Genomic DNA, 17838 nt, shown 5'->3' with positions numbered 1-17838 from the left:
TTTGCGGCTTAATTGCTGCTTTTTAATATCCCAATATTTTAGTTCTCTTGACGGCTGTATCGCTGACCCCCCTCCGACTCTGCAGAACTCATTACTGCTAGCGCCATCACTTCTCAGAAAACCTTTGCTCCCAAAAACTGTTTCTCAACCCAAGATTTCCAGAAGACTTTGATGTCTGACGTAAACACATTTATCAATAGGATATGATCTTACTATCCCTTGTGCCATAATCCAAGGTGAGCATTCATATAGAGGCCCAATTCAGAGTTTAACAGAACAATACACTACCATACATACCACATATAACAGATATAATGTACACACTTGTTCACACACACACTCACACAGTTAGACTTGAGATGAAGTGATGAAGTCGTTTCGTTGTTTTCCCTATCCTCCATCTCAACCCCAAATCCACATCAAGCTTAAAACCTCTTATCGGGATTACATATGACCTTTGACCCCCTGCTTTCTCTAAATTAACAAATCTGCACCTCAGTGACTGATGGCCTGGGGCTTATGGCACGCCTCTTCTTCATACATAAATCACCCAGTGTGTGTGAGCTCAACCTTTAGCTCTCGTCTCTGATGTTCGGAAGTTCGACTCATTCTCACTTAGTCGCTCATTCTCGTTCACAGTTTTAGATACAGGAAATAGCTTGTGCACATTCCAAATAGATCTTCCTCTGGTGCACGGGAAAATGTAAGTCAATACTGAGCAAAGAAAAAGGAATACCCACACTCTGAATCTTTCAACCCAAAGCGGGTCTTTGTCAGACTTCGTTATTGCCAGTGTGAGAGTATTCATTGTTCAGTCCTTTGTTCACACACTCGTCGTCTGTCTCTCTTTTGTTGACGCTATCTGACATTTTCTCTCTTGATAATCTGCATTTGTCTGTCTGTCCTCTCGCACCCTGTCCCAGTTTCTCTCTATGTTCTGTTCCGTGTTGGATGTACGATGTGATGCCAGCGAAAAGGCTGCATGCGGTGGGTGTTTTGTGGCAATACACCAGGCACACAAGTGTAATGTACAGTATTGAAAGCACTTCATACAGTAGATTATTTCAGAGTTATTATCAATCCTGCCATGTTAAGACCATTGAGGAGAGGATTTGGAAGGATTTTCTCCACGTTGGCTGGCACTCAGCATATTATTCGTCACGTGTCGGATAACATCACTTAGCTTTGTCCCGTAGTGTCATTCGAGGTCCGAGGTCGTGTTCCTTCTCAATTCCATCCATTCAGAAAGTTAATAGGAATCCAGCAACAGCCATAGAAATAACCTTCATTCCTAAACTTTTATGCCGGCATGTTTTCAAGGGAAGTGAAAACTCACTTCCTGATCTAAAAATGAAAAGTGTCTGGTCCATTAGCAATGATATACTGAATTTGTTCAATCTTTGATCCATGGTTGGAGTGCTCCTTATTTGCCTGGGATCAGATTTGCTAGCCATGTCTTCAATTACCGGACTTACTGCTTCATTTTTTTTGGCAGTTGATACAGAAATTGAATGTAATTTAATGTAGCTGTAGCAGCCAAGAGGGTGTTTACTGCAATTCTGGGTATGATGCTGATGCAGTAGTTACAAGGCGTAGCTGCATTTTCTGCAAAGTAGTATACATACATAAGAATTAAAACCAGGAGAAACCAAGAAGGATGACTGAGTTCACTGCACAGTTGGAACATGTCTTCAATAAATCAGATTGCTTGGCTGAAGCTACCTGATGTATAAATAAATGAAAGTTAAGACAACATGATCATACTTCACTGATAATATTTCTCACTCTCACCCTTCACAGACCATATACATGTTCTGTGCCCTCGCCCTCGTCTGTGACGACTACTTTGTCCCCTCCATGGAGAAGATATGTGAGGTATGTACAGTATGTGAGGTGTTAAACTGTATGCTTTCCAAATGAAACAGCAATCAGACACTCTTCATTTTCAAATAAAATGTCTTTGTTAATCTGGTATGGCTCGGTGGGACATTTTAAATATTTCAGGGTTCCATTGAAAACCCAATTCCGATCACTACTTAGATATTATGCTATTATGCTATTATGTCTATCCCTGGAGCACTCTTCTTCTCTTCTTAATAGTAGCTTATGCTTTGTGATCCCTCAAGTAAAACATCTCTATTTTATACTTGTCTAAAAATAGGGAGGTGCATGCTAGCTCTTCTTTTTTGCAAAAAATAAAGCTGGAACAATCATCACAATATGAGACTGTTGAGAGACTGTTTTTGTCCTTGTGGTTAGTTAACATACAAATGGACTCCGACTGATAAATTCTCTCTCTCTCTCTCTCTCTCTCTCTCTGTCTCTTTCTGTCCTTCCCTCTCTCCCAGCGCCTCCACCTCAGTGAGGATGTAGCGGGTGCGACCTTCATGGCCGCCGGCAGCTCTGCTCCTGAACTCTTCACTTCCGTCATAGGTAACGCACGCTTCCCTTCCCACTCACCTCGTCCATCCATCCCTCCCTCCCTCTCTCCCTCCCTCCCTCCCTCCCTCTCTTTCCCTCCTCTACACAAGCCACAATACATGGCACAATAGCTGCGTTGCGGAGGAATCACGCATGCCTTTTAGTCGATGCTTTAATGCTTTTATCCCAAGAGACTGGCAGTAAACAAACATAGGCTTTCAGTATATTGAATCGCATTAAAATCATCTTACATAATGAGCACTGGAGAATAGCTGGTGAGGAGCAAAGGGCATATTTTCTTTCTTTTTCTTCTACTTTCTTTTGTCATTTTTCTTTGCTTTGATCATGGATCTATGTTCAGTGTAGTATATCTATCTGAACTAAACATAAAGGAGTACCTATAATATGAAGCGCATTCACTTCAAAGGCCAGACCGTCACGCTACACCACTGTCTCCATCATGGTGAAGATTGTGATCTTGGAGTCCAGAGTTTTTTGAAGACATCGAGCATCAAAGTTCTTCTGTTTTCTATAGCAAAACTAACCTTCTCATTCCACCTTTTTAGCCCAGTTACATAAACACTGTCTTATGAACTCCCAAGATCAGCAACATTGAAATCACACACTGCATAATACAACACACAGTCATTTTTAAGTCAACAAGTCAGATGGAACATTATAATTTCCATGCAGAGAGACGCATTTCCATACTTGAGCCAGAATCTGCATTTGCATGTGTGCGTGTGTGTAATCCATGACCAGCGTGGCCGACTTGTTTACATATGTTGTGACAGTTGCGTGACATCTGTTTGTCAGCACTGTCACTGGATATCAACTACAACCGCTCGTCTATGGCTGATAGGAAAGGAGAGAGCGCTGTGTCATAATGTGTTGTGCTGTATGTGTGTGTATGTGTGTGTGTGTGTGTGTGTGTGTGTGTGTGTGTGTGTGCTCATTCTTCCCCCAGGGGTGTTCATCACTAAAGGTGACGTGGGTGTAGGGACCATTGTGGGCTCAGCTGTCTTCAACATCCTCTGCATCATCGGTGTGTGCGGCTTCTTCGCCGGCCAGGTATGATGTCATAGCGGCATTACACCGCCGCAACCGAGTCCGCCGCTGACCTGGTGGCATTTTCACAGGGTACAACGGACGACCAAATGTCACCTTTAAATATTCTACCACATAAATACAGGGTGGTAGGACATAAATGTACTCATGCATACATGCATGTGCTTATATATAAATATGCACTTCGCAAATTATGTTTATGCATGAACTGTGTCCGTGTATATTACTCATGCACCAAGAATACTGCGTCTTAGGAGCATAATTTAAAATATATATTACTATATTTTGTTTGTTTTCTCTGTGAACTAGTAGCCCTCTGTAAATCTTTAGATGTGTGTATTGTCAGTGAAGCACAGTTACAGATTCTGAACATATGCTCTTGGTGACATCTGTTAATTTGTACATCTGTAAACTACAGACATTTTGATGAAATTTTGATTATACCATCATGGGGAACATTTTATTAGCATGATAGAGCCACTCTGTCTTTAATTTTATTGTATTTATATCCTTTAAAACATTTTTACTCTTTGCTCTCCAACCTACACCTCTATACGTCTATTCGTTGCCACAGTAACGAATCAGTTTTCCTTGGGGCATCGATAAAGTTCACCTTGTCTTATCTTTTATTTGATTATTCACATAACGAGTAATACTGCACAGGGTTAAAACTCTTTCTCACATTGCCACAATCCTCAGTTCTGAAAACACAATAAAGCTGCACAGTGATGATGCTGTAAAACATTTAATTCTTTTCAGGCAGGTATTTGTTTTGTAGCACATTTCTGCACCGTCGCACACTGGAAAGTTTCTGTTTTGATATTTCCCATTTAAGAGTCAGTATGATGGCTTCTTTTATTTTCTCCCTCTGTCATCAATTTCCGAAACCAGCCACACGTGCAGCATCACATCAGTGCGCACACAATAGAGTAGATTTATTTTTTCCCCCCTCTGCTTCCTTAGTGCTGTGTGCTGCATGAGACTCAGAGCTAACATAATATACTGCTGCCTCTCTCTGATGCTATCTGACACGCCAGGGACCGGAGAGGGCCTCGCGTGGAAATGAGCCAAACACAAGGATAAGCTCTCTGCTCCGAAAAATATATGCACTGGACTCCAAACAGTGATGCAATCACAGATTGTGCATTACGTAATGATAGTGGGATAGTGAGGGAGAAAGACAGGAGGTAGAACGGGGGGTGGAGGGGGTATTAAGATTATACTCTCAAGTTCAGCCTTTCCACCCCACTACTGTTTATCACCTTTGGCTGGGCTATCCATAGCCTGTTTCTCCTACAAAGCACTATTGTACAATGTAATGCTAGTATAACAGGCACCACCGGAGCTTACAGTGTCCTCATTGTGGGCAAATTCTAGGCAAACATTTTCCAGCTTTGTTAGTGTTTAACTTTGCCCTCTCCCTCACAGCAGCAATTGATTCCACAGCTGGGAGTGGCACATTCAAGATGTGACTTCCGACCCACCACTTGTGTATACAATATGCGCGCTGTGTGGGAAGGCTGAGATGCTGAGCGTTGTACAGCGTTAGTCATGGCGTTGTGGGCTCCTGCATTGTATCTGATTACGTAAAGTCGATAAACACACCGGCACCTTTTCCACATAGGATGGTAGTGTTTTTCAGTCACTGTGATCCGTGAGGTCAACTTAAGAGCTCCTACGTTTACTTCAGTATGGTAATGAAGTCAGAGGCGTTTTTGTTCCTTGTTTTCTGCATGACCTCAAGCAAGGCTAAGTGTTACTATGAGCATGTGTGAATTGATGCTGCTTACTTATTTTGTACTCGTCTTTCTGTTTGTCTCTCTGCGTGCAGGCGGTGAGGCTTTCTCATTGGACGCTTCTCCGAGATTCCATTTATTACACGTTTTCTATCACGGCCCTCATCGTGGTAAGGGTTTATACACACACACACACACACACACACACACACACGCGCGCAAATGCACGATACACATGAGCACAAGTGTAGTGCGTACACACACACATGCACACACAGAAGTGAAATATGATTGCAGGAACATGCAGTACCAATGGCTCTTACTGTAGAACACATTGAGCCAATTAAGAAATGCAGTGGTGTGCTTTCATATACATTCCCTATTTGCAGTCGCTGCCTGGGTAGCATTGCCTAAATGGTAGAATGTGTAAAATTCAGAGGCATGTTTCCAATGACATTTGCTGCATATTTGGCTTACACCGCTCTAAAAGTGGATTTTTAGCAGTCACGGCAATGCTCCTTGTTGCAAATTGTTGTGAAAATGAAAATGCTCCTGCTGCTTCTATTTGACAGTCATTATTGTGTCATTAAGGTTTTCAAATAGTGTGTGTGTGCGTGTGTGTGTGTGTGAGAGAGAGAGAGAGAGAGTGTGTGCTTGTGTGTGTGTGGTTATGAACACACATGTATGCAGTATGTGTGGAGTATCATCATGACTGTATTTACACGAGAGCGAGAGACAGTGGGGGAGAGAGAGAGAGAGAGAGAGAGAGTCAGCTGGCCCCTCTTTTTAATATGACACAGATGTCGACAACATCACTGACTCCAATTAGCCTAACATTCTATATGCCAGCCATAGTGTTCTTTTACATCAAACACACAAAACGACACACACGCACACTCACATCAGTATGATATGACTGTGCGTCATAGGATAGGATTTTACATATTAAGTGTTCAGCATGCCACAAAACAAACCTTATAAGCGATTGCAAAAAAAACCAGACTGGGTGTTTTTCCAGTGACTTCCTGTCTTCGGATTAGATGGTAATGAATCTAAAGGTCAGGGTTTGACCCTTTTCTGGCTGTCTGAGCTCTGGACCGGTCATGCCCCCTAGTGGAGAAGATGTTACATTGCAGAATTGATTGAACTCCCAATTATTGACCCCCCACCTAATGTAATGTAATCCTCTCTTTGTCTTGTCTCAACAGTTCATCTACGATGAGAAGGTGTCATGGTGCGTAATGATATTTCTGCAGCAGCCTCCATGGGTATCTGATGTATAAAATACATATCAAGCGTTGCACAATTTTTCACTGACCTTGTTTTGTGTCCAGGTGGGAGTCTCTTGTCCTGATTCTCATGTATGCAGTCTACATCCTCATCATGAAGTGAGTGCCAGCCTCAGCAATTCCAGCACCTTCAGCTAACCGGCTGATTGCACTTTGTTGGAAAAAAAAACGCTGTGCTGTTTCCTTTAATAGACTTGTTTTGTTCATCTGTTGTTGCCAGGTTTAACGGTCGGGCACAGCGCTACTTTGACCGTCGGAAGAAGAGTTCGGTGAATCTGGCCAATGGGCTGACGGGAAGCACTGACCTGGAGGATAATGTGTCATGTGACGCTACTGCTGTCCTGCTCAAGAAAGGTAACAGAAGCTGTAGTTGACGTCGTGGTGGATGTGGTTTTTTGTGTGAATTTTAATGCATATTTTGTTATTAGGAAATTGTTTCTTCGCATATGTCTATGCAACACACATACGTGTACACAGTTCATTAGCAGGGTCATACAGTAGCTTAGAGTACACTTTGAAATGGAATGGAAACCTCTCTTACCATCATCCTAATGTCTTCTCTGTGATCAAAAGAGTGTGTTACTTGCTACCACGTCTAGTGGTATGTGATGGTTTATTAGATGTTGTTGATATTGGTGCATTTTGTGACTTTTCAGATACAGAAACAAAATTAATTTATTTGCCAAGTGCAATAAATGTGTGGGATTGTGTTTTGGTGGCATTGGTGCAGAGGCATATCAACAACTCGCATATTACTTACATACTGTATTATCACAGTACACTTACACATAGTAAAAGGACAAGTGGACCTCACATACAGTGCAGCTTGGCAGTGCAAGACACACGATAGATAGTAGACTATGTCTTTACTCTACATATATTTATTAAATGTTCAACATTTAGCCCAGGCTTCCCATGGAGGTCTGGAAAGTCTAGAAAAGTACAGAAATTCATTTGATCATTGCCAGTCTTAAAAAGTTTGTGAATTGCACAGAAATGTCTGGAAAAATCTCGACAAATACTGATGTCCTGATACTCGTAAGACTACAGATGTTACGTTATATAGTTGTATACCCACTGTCATTTCACGGATCATAATATTTGTTTTTATGAAGAATAATCTTTTAGTTCTATCATCTTCAGCTATTTGACCAGCTATTGCCCATACTGCCACTATCAGCATAGGTTTTATTGCACACCGACCAAAATCGTCAAATCCATTCAGGAAATTAAAGGCTTAAAAGGTTTAAATGGAAAATGTGCAGGGTCGCTGTAAACAGTCAGGGCTCCAGTCAGGTAAACATTGGCTGATATTTCTCCCCAGCTAACTTCCACTGTAAGCCGTCTGTGCTGATGGTGGACGAGCTGCTGTCTGCCTACCCCCACCAGCTGTCTTTCTCCGAGGCTGGCATGAGGATCATGATCACCAGCCACTTCTCCCCCAGGACCCGCCTCACCATGGCCTCGCGCATGCTCATCAACGAGGTAAAGACATGCTGGAGTACGCATCCATGTGCATATGTATGTACAATGTTGGGGAAGCTATGCTGAAAGTATATTTTTACAAGCTACCAGTTACTTCACAATGAAAGAAGTTGAACTGCAGCAAAGCTACTCTCAAGAGAAATAGTAGTAGTTTTACTAACTAGTTACTTAGAAAAAAAGAGTTCAAACAACTTTGTAAAAATGATCATGTCCACATCTGCAATGTCATTAGGATGTGTTGGGATGTTAACAATAATTGTATTTGATTAAAATGCAAGGAGTGTTCACTGTGTCCACACTCCAACAGCTGCCTGCAGAAACTAAAATCTTTGCCTAAATGCAAACTAAATATCCCTGTCTGGGTTTGTCACAGGAAGAAGTGAAAGGAAAGTTAATTTTCTCTTGGATGTAAAGTCCATCACTCCAGCACCTGTCTGCCAGTGTCTGCAGTCTGGACCTAAATCCAAACCAAACAACCCAATTTGGGTTCTTCACAGAAAAAAGTGGAGGGGAAATTAACTTTCTGCTGTATGTAAACTCAAGTAAATAAAATGGCCTTACTCACATCTGACGTGTGAATACTTAACTACGCTGCAAAATTAGAAAAGATTTAACAAACTACTAAACTTACTAACTAAATTTTAATTGATTTGAACTCCCACCAAGCTACTACAAAATCTAGTTGAGCTACTAGTTTAATTACATGTATTGATATTATTCCCCAACATTTTGTATGTATATATGCATGCATGCACACACACACACACATACAAACACACCCTGGTCAACCTCTCAAACTCTTGTTCTCTCTGTCTTCTCCTCTTTCTGTATCTGAAATAAACACACACACATGGAGGCATGCATACACATGCACACCCACCCACACACAAACACACACACACACACACACACAACCTTTATCAACAGAAATGCAATAATGTTGCAATGTGTTAGTGGAAGTGATACAAATTGCTTAATGTTTTATAATTGTTTCCAGAGACAAAGACTGATCAACACCACTGAGACTCGAGTCAACCGCATCACCAACGGCGACTCCGACTCGGCGGCCAGGGTCCAGGAGAGGCGGGGCTTAGAAAACGGGATGGGCGGGGCCGAGAGAGGGCTGAACGGGAGGTGCAGGCTTCAGGGGATGGAGTCCGGGAACGAGACGGAGAACGAGAACGAGGATAACGAGAACAATGAGAACGACGAGGAAGGAGAGGGGGAGGATGACAACGACGGCCCTCTGGTGCCTTTCAGAGTTCCAGGTATTTGATTCGGACAAAAATAGCATCGCATGTTTGACTGTGATATTTGACTTGAATGTTTTTGTGTGATGATTTCCCAGTTTTGATCTATATTTGAATCATTTATCAATATTACAGTCTATTTCTGGGTCCATTTTGTTGTTTAGTTTTTTCCTTTAATGGAGCCAACAGTGCAACTTTTACCTTTATCATTGCTGATTGCTTGTTAATTTATTTCTTTTGATCCTTTTGTTAGTTAAGAACGGTGCAGTGATAATGATCATTATTTAACACATTTTTACAATTCTTGTTAATTGTTAGTACTGCTATCAAAACCATTCTTATGACTGTTATCCCTCTAGCCGGGGTGTGTAACAAGCTGAAGTGGCTGTCCATGTGGCCGCTGTGCCTGCTCCTGTTCTTCACCGTGCCCAACTGTGCCAAGCGGCGCTGGGAGAAGTGGTTCATGATCTCCTTCCTCACCGCCACCATCTGGATCGCTGGCCTCTCCTACATCATGGTCTGGATGGTGAGTACTGTCTCTCTCTCTCTCTCTCTCTCTCTCACTACCATGTTGTCAACACAAGCTGGTCTGTACACGATGATAAAGCCGATGATGCATTTTGGTGTTTGTGTTCTTCCGTTTTAGTTTCATTTAGACAGAAATTGTATTTATTCCTGTAGGATTAGGAGTTTGATTACTATCTATTCTAAAAAATGGATGCATTTGTGTAGCACTTTAGTTAAAAGCTGATAGTAATATCTGATAGACTGAGTGTAATATCTGATATACAAAGTGTACAAAATACAAGAAACACCTGCTCTTTCCATGAAATAGACTGCCAAGCTGAATCCAGGTGAAACCTATGATCTCTAACTGATTTCATGTCGTAAGGCCACTTCACTCACAAAGGGGAGATGTAGCCTACTGTAAATGAAGGGGAGGAGAGCCATGAGGATTTTTAAGTCTTGTGTAAAAGGGAGTGCAATACAATATTTGGCTTTTTCTAGTTTATTGTACACTGAGGGTGCACAAAACTGCATTATACTACTACGGTTTAATACCAAATGGGAACTTCTTCTCTCTGTACCCAATATTTGAGATATTATTGAGCTGTAGAGGAAGAAAAGAAGAAAAGACAGTAGATTAAGGCAAGGCAAGGCAACCTTTATTTATATAGTACATTTCATACACAAGGCAAATTCAATGTGCTTCAGATAAAACACAAAAAAAATACATAATTTGTCTTGTCACTATGCCCAAAGAATGTGCTCCGGAGCATAGGAGCAAGCCCCTATGCATCCTAACATGTCATATTGTTTTATCATACTCCAATATAGGAACAAACCTCTATACCTGTACGATTTACCGTTTTCCAGCATAGGAACATAACCCTCTATGCCTATAGGAACAAACCTCCATGTATCTTAATGGGTCATATTTACAGGAGCGACATCACTGTAAATATGTCCAAACAACAGCAATTATAACATTTAGCCAACACTTCACAACGATCAACTCATAAAATGGCATATTAAAAATAAAGAAGAAAGAAAGATAAAATGAGTAAGAAAGGATAATAAAACATATAAATAAATAATAATAAAAGCACTAATAAAAACTAAAAAAACTAAAAGCAATAATAATAACACCTGTTACAGCTACAGTACATAAACATGATTTAGTAAAAGGCCACAGAGAAAAGGAATGTTTTGAGCATTAAGGCATTATGAAGGCATTAAGAAACAAAACAATGAATTAATTTTGCAGTAATTCAAAGACGTCTTTCTGTTTGGTTTCAGGTGACTGTGATTGGCTTCACTCTTGGCATCCCTGATGTCATCATGGGCATCACCTTCCTCGCAGCGGGCACCAGCGTCCCGGACTGCATGGCTAGTCTTATAGTGGCACGGCAAGGTACAGTACACACACACACACACACACACACACACATGCATACACACCAATACGCTCTGCTACAGCAAGGCATACACATCCACACACACACACCCACAGCTGGCGAGTTTGTCTGCATTGTAGCATGCCATCCATGGGACGTTTAAATCAATATTCATGCTGAATGAAATAAACTGCAAAACGCTGTATGAGCAGGAGCGGTGGTGCGCAGCAGAATATTGCTTGTCATAACTGACTTGTCTCCTGACTGCGTACAGACCTTGACAGTGTTCCTCTCCTTGCCTCAGGTCTGGGAGACATGGCCATCTCCAACTCCATAGGCAGTAATGTGTTTGACATCCTGGTGGGACTGGGCCTGCCGTGGGCGCTGCAAACACTCTGCATCGACTACGGCTCCAACGTGAGTCTCTCTCCTCTCACCCAGAGGAGATTCTGCCGGACTTAGATAAGAATAGAACAGAGCTGTGTTGGGGAACAATAGTCTGTAGTATGCTGTGCAGAGTTACGGGGAACTTTAGGATACTGGTTGTGGACAAATGCACCCGCACAGTCACCGTCGGGGTGATATACAGTTTGCCACCGTAGAGTTTGAGAAGATTTTGGTTCGCCTTCGTTGTAATATGTCAATTAGACTGCTGATTATTCTTCACAGCAACAAATATCGCAATAGGTGAATTAACACTAGGTCCACAGCTTCATGAAATATGTAATCCATCATGTGTCAGGATTAAACAACAGTTTTTTTTCCCCTACTTTTCCTACGCTGCCTATTTTTTATCCAGAACTTTTAAAAACCCTGGATTTTCTTTTTTTTTCAATTCCTTTTCAGACTTTCGAGATCCCTGTAGCAACCTTGACAGTATATTCCTTGTTGAAAATAGAGAAAAAAAAGTGCAGATTGATTTTAGATAAGAGCAGCACAAATATGGACTATCAGTTGGTTCATAACACTTTGTTTCTGTGTCCACAGATCCATCTAAACAGCAGAGGACTCATATTCTCTGTTGTTCTCTTACTGGCCTCAGTGTTCCTCACAGTAAGTACCGTACTGTTTAGGTATGGATCTAATCCATGACCTTTGTAGCTTGTCATCCCCTCTCTTCCCTCTCTCCCATCTTTCCAGCCTCTCGCCACTTCACACTTGCTAATAAAACAGAAATAACTTAAAAGATCCAGTGCAATGATTTCAACTCAATTTGATAGTTGCAGCTTGTAGGACTGAGTGAGAGCCAAACCTTCCACTGCATAACGATATTTCTATCTTTGGGGAACAAATATCCAGTGTTGGAACCCAGCAACAATGGCGGCACAGAGATTTTGGCTAGTTTGGCAAGTAGCTGGCTATTGTCTGACAGACTATGGGACACCTGATTAACTATGCTTACCAATCAGTCGACAGTATTGGAATTCTAAATCTGTTTAATTCTGTTGACAACCAGAGGGAGAGTTTTTCAAAGGGCGTTAGTCAAATTTCCACAATGCTGACAGTTATAATAATTTGGGTAACTTTACATTAACGGGTCCTTTGTTAAATTGTACCATGCAATTGAGAAAAGCAGTTCTCATTTCACTGGACCTTTAAATATGATACTACTGTGTTTTGATAACATGAGGCCCATTATAGGAACCACTTCCCCTATTTATTATTTAAAGAGTAACTAAACACCAAACCCAAATCTGTCTAAAGCCTGACATCTAATGGTAAAAAGCATGCTTGCCATCTGCTATTGGCTGATCTTTAGTGCCAGGTGATGTCACCACCTGTTGTACTCTACAGAAGATTTGGGATGGGGTTTAGTTCATCTTTAAGGACCAGCTGTGTACTTGAGACTCTTTCCCTCCTCGCTCTTGCTCCAATCCTCTCTCTCCTCCCTCCAGGTTCTCGGCGTCCATTTGAACAAATGGACTCTGGACCGGCGACTGGGGCTGGCCTGCCTGCTCATGTACGCCGTCTTCCTCTGCTTCTCCATCCTCATCGAGTTCAACGTCTTTATCTTCGTCAACCTTCCTATGTGCCGGGACATCCACTGATCTGCCGCCTCCTCCTCTTCCTCCTCCTCTGGCTGGCGCTGATTGAGGATACCTTCTCTGGCTTCCGGTTCCTTGGCGCCCTGGAACCGAGTCCCACCTTCTTCAAATAGAAAAATAGAGCTCTATATGATTTATCTTTGGTGCAATATACACACAAGAGAAAGGAGAGCGGAGGTTTTTGGTTTTTGGGACGGGACAAGAGGCACGAGAAGAGAGTCCCAGCCGTGATGAAGGAGATGCCAACCACTTAGCGAGCAGCGGAGATTGCTGCCGATCCTTGTCTCACAAACCTAAGAAGCTGATTGGAGTGAACTAAACTGTATTAACGTCAACAGTAGGCTACTGTTGGTGAAGAAGCTGCTACTGTAACTCACTGACTGACTGGCGGAGAGAGGAGAGAGGGAGAGAGAGAGAGGGAGAGAGAGAGAGAGAGAGAGAGAGATCATGCGCTAACAGCGGTTTTTAGCCAATCGGATTGTTTGTTACTCTTTGTACAAGTTTGGATATAAGCATATGATTAAGGTATTTTTAAGTTAAGACTGGCTTTCTCTGTATATATTTGAGGATTATATCAACACTAATATTAGTTGATTTATGGGATTTTCTCATGCACAACTGGATCATTCTTGCGAAGCTGAATGATGCGATGACAGTGACAATATTGTATATTTTACTTTAGCAAAGTGCAGTGACTTGGCCTGCCAGTGATATGCCCAAAATGCTTAAATATCTCTCCCTTGCTCAGTACCAGCCCTAACATATTGATATAGCATGCTGTACTAGCCAAAAGTCGACTCCTTTAGCTTTGCACTGAGAGAGAGAACCTAGATATTTAACACTATTGATGTAGAGTCTACTCTTTGGTTGTTTTTCTTTCTTTCTGCAGACATATCCAAGTATATGTTGGGTATATTTTTTCTTTAATATAACCCAAATAGGAAAGGGAGCTCCCTGGAATTGAAATCCAGCACTGTCACTTTATTGATTAGAGATATTATATTATCATTGTAAAGCGTCTACAGGTAGTCTGAACATGTAACTACTGACTTTAAAGTTCCCTCTAGACTTTAGACCTCTTGTACTATAAAAAAAAAAAAAATAGTTTTTAGTCTCTGAGTTGAGTACAACATTGCTACTTCTTAAAGACAAAAGTATTTTTAGAATAGGTATGAGAGTTGTACACTGTCAAGAGAGATTTGGACTAAAGTGTCAGTGCGAGTGTATGCACCTGCACTGTGTGTGTGTGTGTGTGTGTGTGTGTGTGTGTGTGTCTGTCGTTTGTCACAATCTCGAGGGGAACCAAGGTTACCACTGTTACTGGGAAGACATAATCATGATTTATTTATGAATTAATTTATTCAAGGATAATGTCTAACCACCAGTTTCAGCCCTTTGGATCATGTACAGTGTATTAAATGGAATGCTTTCTGTTCTTTCATTATGGAGCTGTACATTGTACTGTACCTAATATATAATCTAAGTACTGGAAACTGACTTGATGTTGTTTATATTTAAGAATAGAACTTTATAATTTATAAGTTTTGTATAGTTCAGAAAGATATCGCGGCATTTGTATATTGTAAAAAAAAAAAAGGAAAAAAAAAAGAAGAAAATAATAATTGTTTTTGCAGATGATGCACGGCATGTTAACCCAGCCGGTTTAGCGGCCGGGTGTGTTGTGAGTGTTGTGATCCGGTGAGATGGGACTGCTGAAAAATGCGATCTTTATTTCCCGCTCACTGATCTTAACATGGCGGGATGGGTGGAAGCCACTGCTAATCCCCAGCATGTTAAGATTAGCGATGAATCACACAGAGTTATAAGGAAGTAAAAGATTCACTTTCCGAAAAATAATAATAATAATAATAAAAAAAAAAAGACCAGACTGATGGCAGACAACCCTTTCAACTTGCACAACATATCTTTTTCTTAAACACAGTGCTTGAACTCTTGTGCCATCCCTTGTATTTGAGGCTTCGAAACCAATGCTTGTGGCCATTTTCCTGCTTGTATTTGAGCCAAAACACACCTTTTGTCAACAGTATTGCCACTCTGTTTCAGCATGTGTTCAAACCAAACGTGGAAAACGTAGTTTTTTTGTTTTGTTTTGTTGTTTTTTTTAAGCCTAAGGAGATTCTTCACTGAGAATTCCCATGTTATAGTTTTATGAAGGCTTGCCAGTTAAAAGCATCCTCAGTAGATGTTGATGCTATTCCTGATGTAGCCACAAGAGGGCGCTGTAGAGCTGTGTTTGTACATTTCCTCATTGGGGGGGGTAAGGCTGTTATTTTACACATACAGTAGGAAGTAGATTGGGTATTTTCAGGTACATAGAGAAAAAAAAAAGTACTGGTTGGTTTGCATGCCTCTTTCATAATTCAAATTATTTTGTGTGTAATTTTAATGCATTTCCAAGATCAAAAGGCACTGTTTTGATTATGCTGTACATATCAGAGGGATATATGCTATTATAAACGCAGATGTTGGAATAACTTCTGATGAGATATATACAGTATTTAGAATGTAGGCCTACAGCAGTTAGTTTTCAACGAATCAGTGTCGTTTTATGCTCATGTCTTTTGAATTGTTTGTAAATCCTCATTTTTTTCGTGAGGGCCTCTGGGCAGAGCTCACAGGCAGAGAGATTTGGCATTGTTCCCAGGGGTCTTCTTGCAATAAACTGATTTACATACAGTATTGTTTCCCATGTCTCTGTTTCCCATCTGTCCGCTGAATCATTAAGGTAATTTTACTCTGTTTATTTTGACAGCAGGCCATCATGAAAGTGAGCAACACTCATATTCAGCCAATTTATTTTTTCTTCAGTTTTTTTTTTATTTTTTTTACTCGCATTATATTAACTTCAAGGGACACAAAACACTTGTTAGAACAGATTTCTTATTACGCCTATAGGGGCTTGTGTTATTCAATAGTGAGTTTATAGTGATCTCATGGTATTTTTATTTCCTCTTCATATAATATTCCTTAAGCACGTTTGTCTATGGTGATCAATAGTGAGTCATAGTGACTTGGTTGTAATTTATGGTATGTTTAATCTCCTATGGTTTTACTATAATATTCCTAAAATATTCCTATAGGGACTTAATGTCCGTCTGTGGTACTAAACAGTGAATTTATATTGAGCTTATCGCACTTCATGATAGATCTATCTCCTATAGTTTTACTATAACATTCCTATAATATTAGGTAATTTGTAACTTTAATTTGTCTGTGGTACTCAATAGTGAGTTTACATAGTGACATTACCGTCCTTCCTGTCATTTTTTTCATCTCCTATGATATCTCTATAATATTCCTATAATATCTCTAAAATATAGGGACTTTATAGCTTATAGACTTTGTAGCTTTAATGTCATGTTTGTATATTGTCCTTTTAACAGTTCTTATAGGATTATACTGTAGTTCTCCACTTTTCTCCGTAAGGGAAAAGGCTATACAGAACATAAACGAAGTAAATAACTCAGGAGAAAACTTTGATGCTGCTATATATAGACTTGGGATGGCAGCATTTAATCACAATGTTAAAATTCAAGGTGAAACTCCTCCATCACCTTCCCAACAAGGCGAGGCGATCATGTTACCAAACCAAACCTCTCCTCTCTCCTCCTCCTCCTCCTCCTCCTCTGTCTCTGTCCCACCTCGATCCCCTCAACCAAACCAAACCCGGTGTTTCTGTCCGGACAGCCATGTAACCGAGGGAAGCTGGGGACATTGAGACTTCTCAGTGTCACCCGAAAAACTGAACAAAACACAAACAAAGCAACGCACCAAGCTATGAACTCGTCTCATGGACCATAACCAGAGAAAAGGATCGAGTTTCGCGTTAAAAGGAAACTTCTTTAAAGGTAAGTGAGCAGGAATGTCCTGTTGCAGCAGTTTTCACTAGACTTGTTTTGTGGATTTGACTCTAGCATTCGTTTAAAAAAGGGGTTTCAAAACTTTTTCATGGCAAGTTTAGACAGCAGACCTCCATCTGAGGGGGTTTTTGTTTTCCGTCTAGGTGACGAGTGAGAAGCATCTGATCACGATAGACATTCATATTCATTCTGTCATTGTACGACCTTCAAGTGAATTAAATAGCGAGATTTCACAATCCCTTATTTTGCTTGGATCCCTTGAAAACTCTGCATTAAACAACAAAAAGTTGGAAGTGAGCCACAGTCGTTATTGCAGTGTGGTTTTATAATGAAGGGAAATGTAGGGAAAAGCAGCTTTTTTTTTTATTGATGCTTACCAATTTGATTCAAGCTTGTAAATATATTATAGCCCCTGGGAACATTATGGTCTTTATTTACTATCGTTTCTCATAGCCAGAGTTTGTGCCATGCAGATGTGTGCGCAGCTCCATAGAGAGTGGATGGAAAAGGTGGCCATATGACACCCAGGTTGATTTTCTGGGAATCGTGATGTATTCTCTGGTTTTGGACTGACAACTCTTTTCTAATACAACATTCATGTGAAAGCTCTGACAGCGTATGAGACCACAAAGTCAGTCTTGCTTCCATTGTCTGTGGGGAGTTTTGGTTCTCTAGTTTCTAGCTTTGTTTGGGAGATTTCCTCATGTTGACTGACACTGATTGAGCCGTCCAATAAGACCATAAGAATAACCTGTTGGAAGACTT

The 17838-nt window shown here is 40.9% G+C and overlaps 2 protein-coding genes across 3 annotated transcripts in view; both read left to right on the top strand.

Annotated features, from left to right (window-relative positions):
• LOC139928518 (sodium/potassium/calcium exchanger 3) overlaps nucleotides 1-15879 on the top strand; it is a 43138-nt gene extending 27259 nt beyond the window's left edge. The window contains exons 4-17 of the mRNA XM_071921095.2: nucleotides 1801-1875; nucleotides 2349-2433; nucleotides 3389-3492; nucleotides 5321-5395; nucleotides 6434-6459; nucleotides 6560-6613; nucleotides 6735-6868; nucleotides 7839-7999; nucleotides 8997-9267; nucleotides 9609-9775; nucleotides 11050-11164; nucleotides 11452-11564; nucleotides 12135-12200; nucleotides 13043-15879. Coding sequence (XP_071777196.1) covers nucleotides 1801-1875; nucleotides 2349-2433; nucleotides 3389-3492; nucleotides 5321-5395; nucleotides 6434-6459; nucleotides 6560-6613; nucleotides 6735-6868; nucleotides 7839-7999; nucleotides 8997-9267; nucleotides 9609-9775; nucleotides 11050-11164; nucleotides 11452-11564; nucleotides 12135-12200; nucleotides 13043-13195 — 1599 coding nt within the window. The 3' untranslated portion in view covers nucleotides 13196-15879. The remainder of the gene's footprint in view (nucleotides 1-1800; nucleotides 1876-2348; nucleotides 2434-3388; nucleotides 3493-5320; nucleotides 5396-6433; nucleotides 6460-6559; nucleotides 6614-6734; nucleotides 6869-7838; nucleotides 8000-8996; nucleotides 9268-9608; nucleotides 9776-11049; nucleotides 11165-11451; nucleotides 11565-12134; nucleotides 12201-13042) is intronic.
• A 1023-nt stretch (nucleotides 15880-16902) lies between these two features.
• The window catches only part of LOC139928526 (ras and Rab interactor 2-like), a 35407-nt gene continuing 34471 nt past the window's right edge, over nucleotides 16903-17838 (top strand). For both annotated transcript variants that reach the window (XM_071921104.2, XM_071921105.2), the window contains exon 1: nucleotides 16903-17061. The gene's annotated coding sequence lies outside the window, so the exon portion shown is untranslated. The remainder of the gene's footprint in view (nucleotides 17062-17838) is intronic.

This window comes from Centroberyx gerrardi, chromosome 3 (genome assembly GCF_048128805.1).
Source record: "Centroberyx gerrardi isolate f3 chromosome 3, fCenGer3.hap1.cur.20231027, whole genome shotgun sequence".
NCBI classification, from domain to species: domain Eukaryota; kingdom Metazoa; phylum Chordata; class Actinopteri; order Beryciformes; family Berycidae; genus Centroberyx; species Centroberyx gerrardi.
This window is presented reverse-complemented; position numbering and strand designations above follow the sequence as displayed.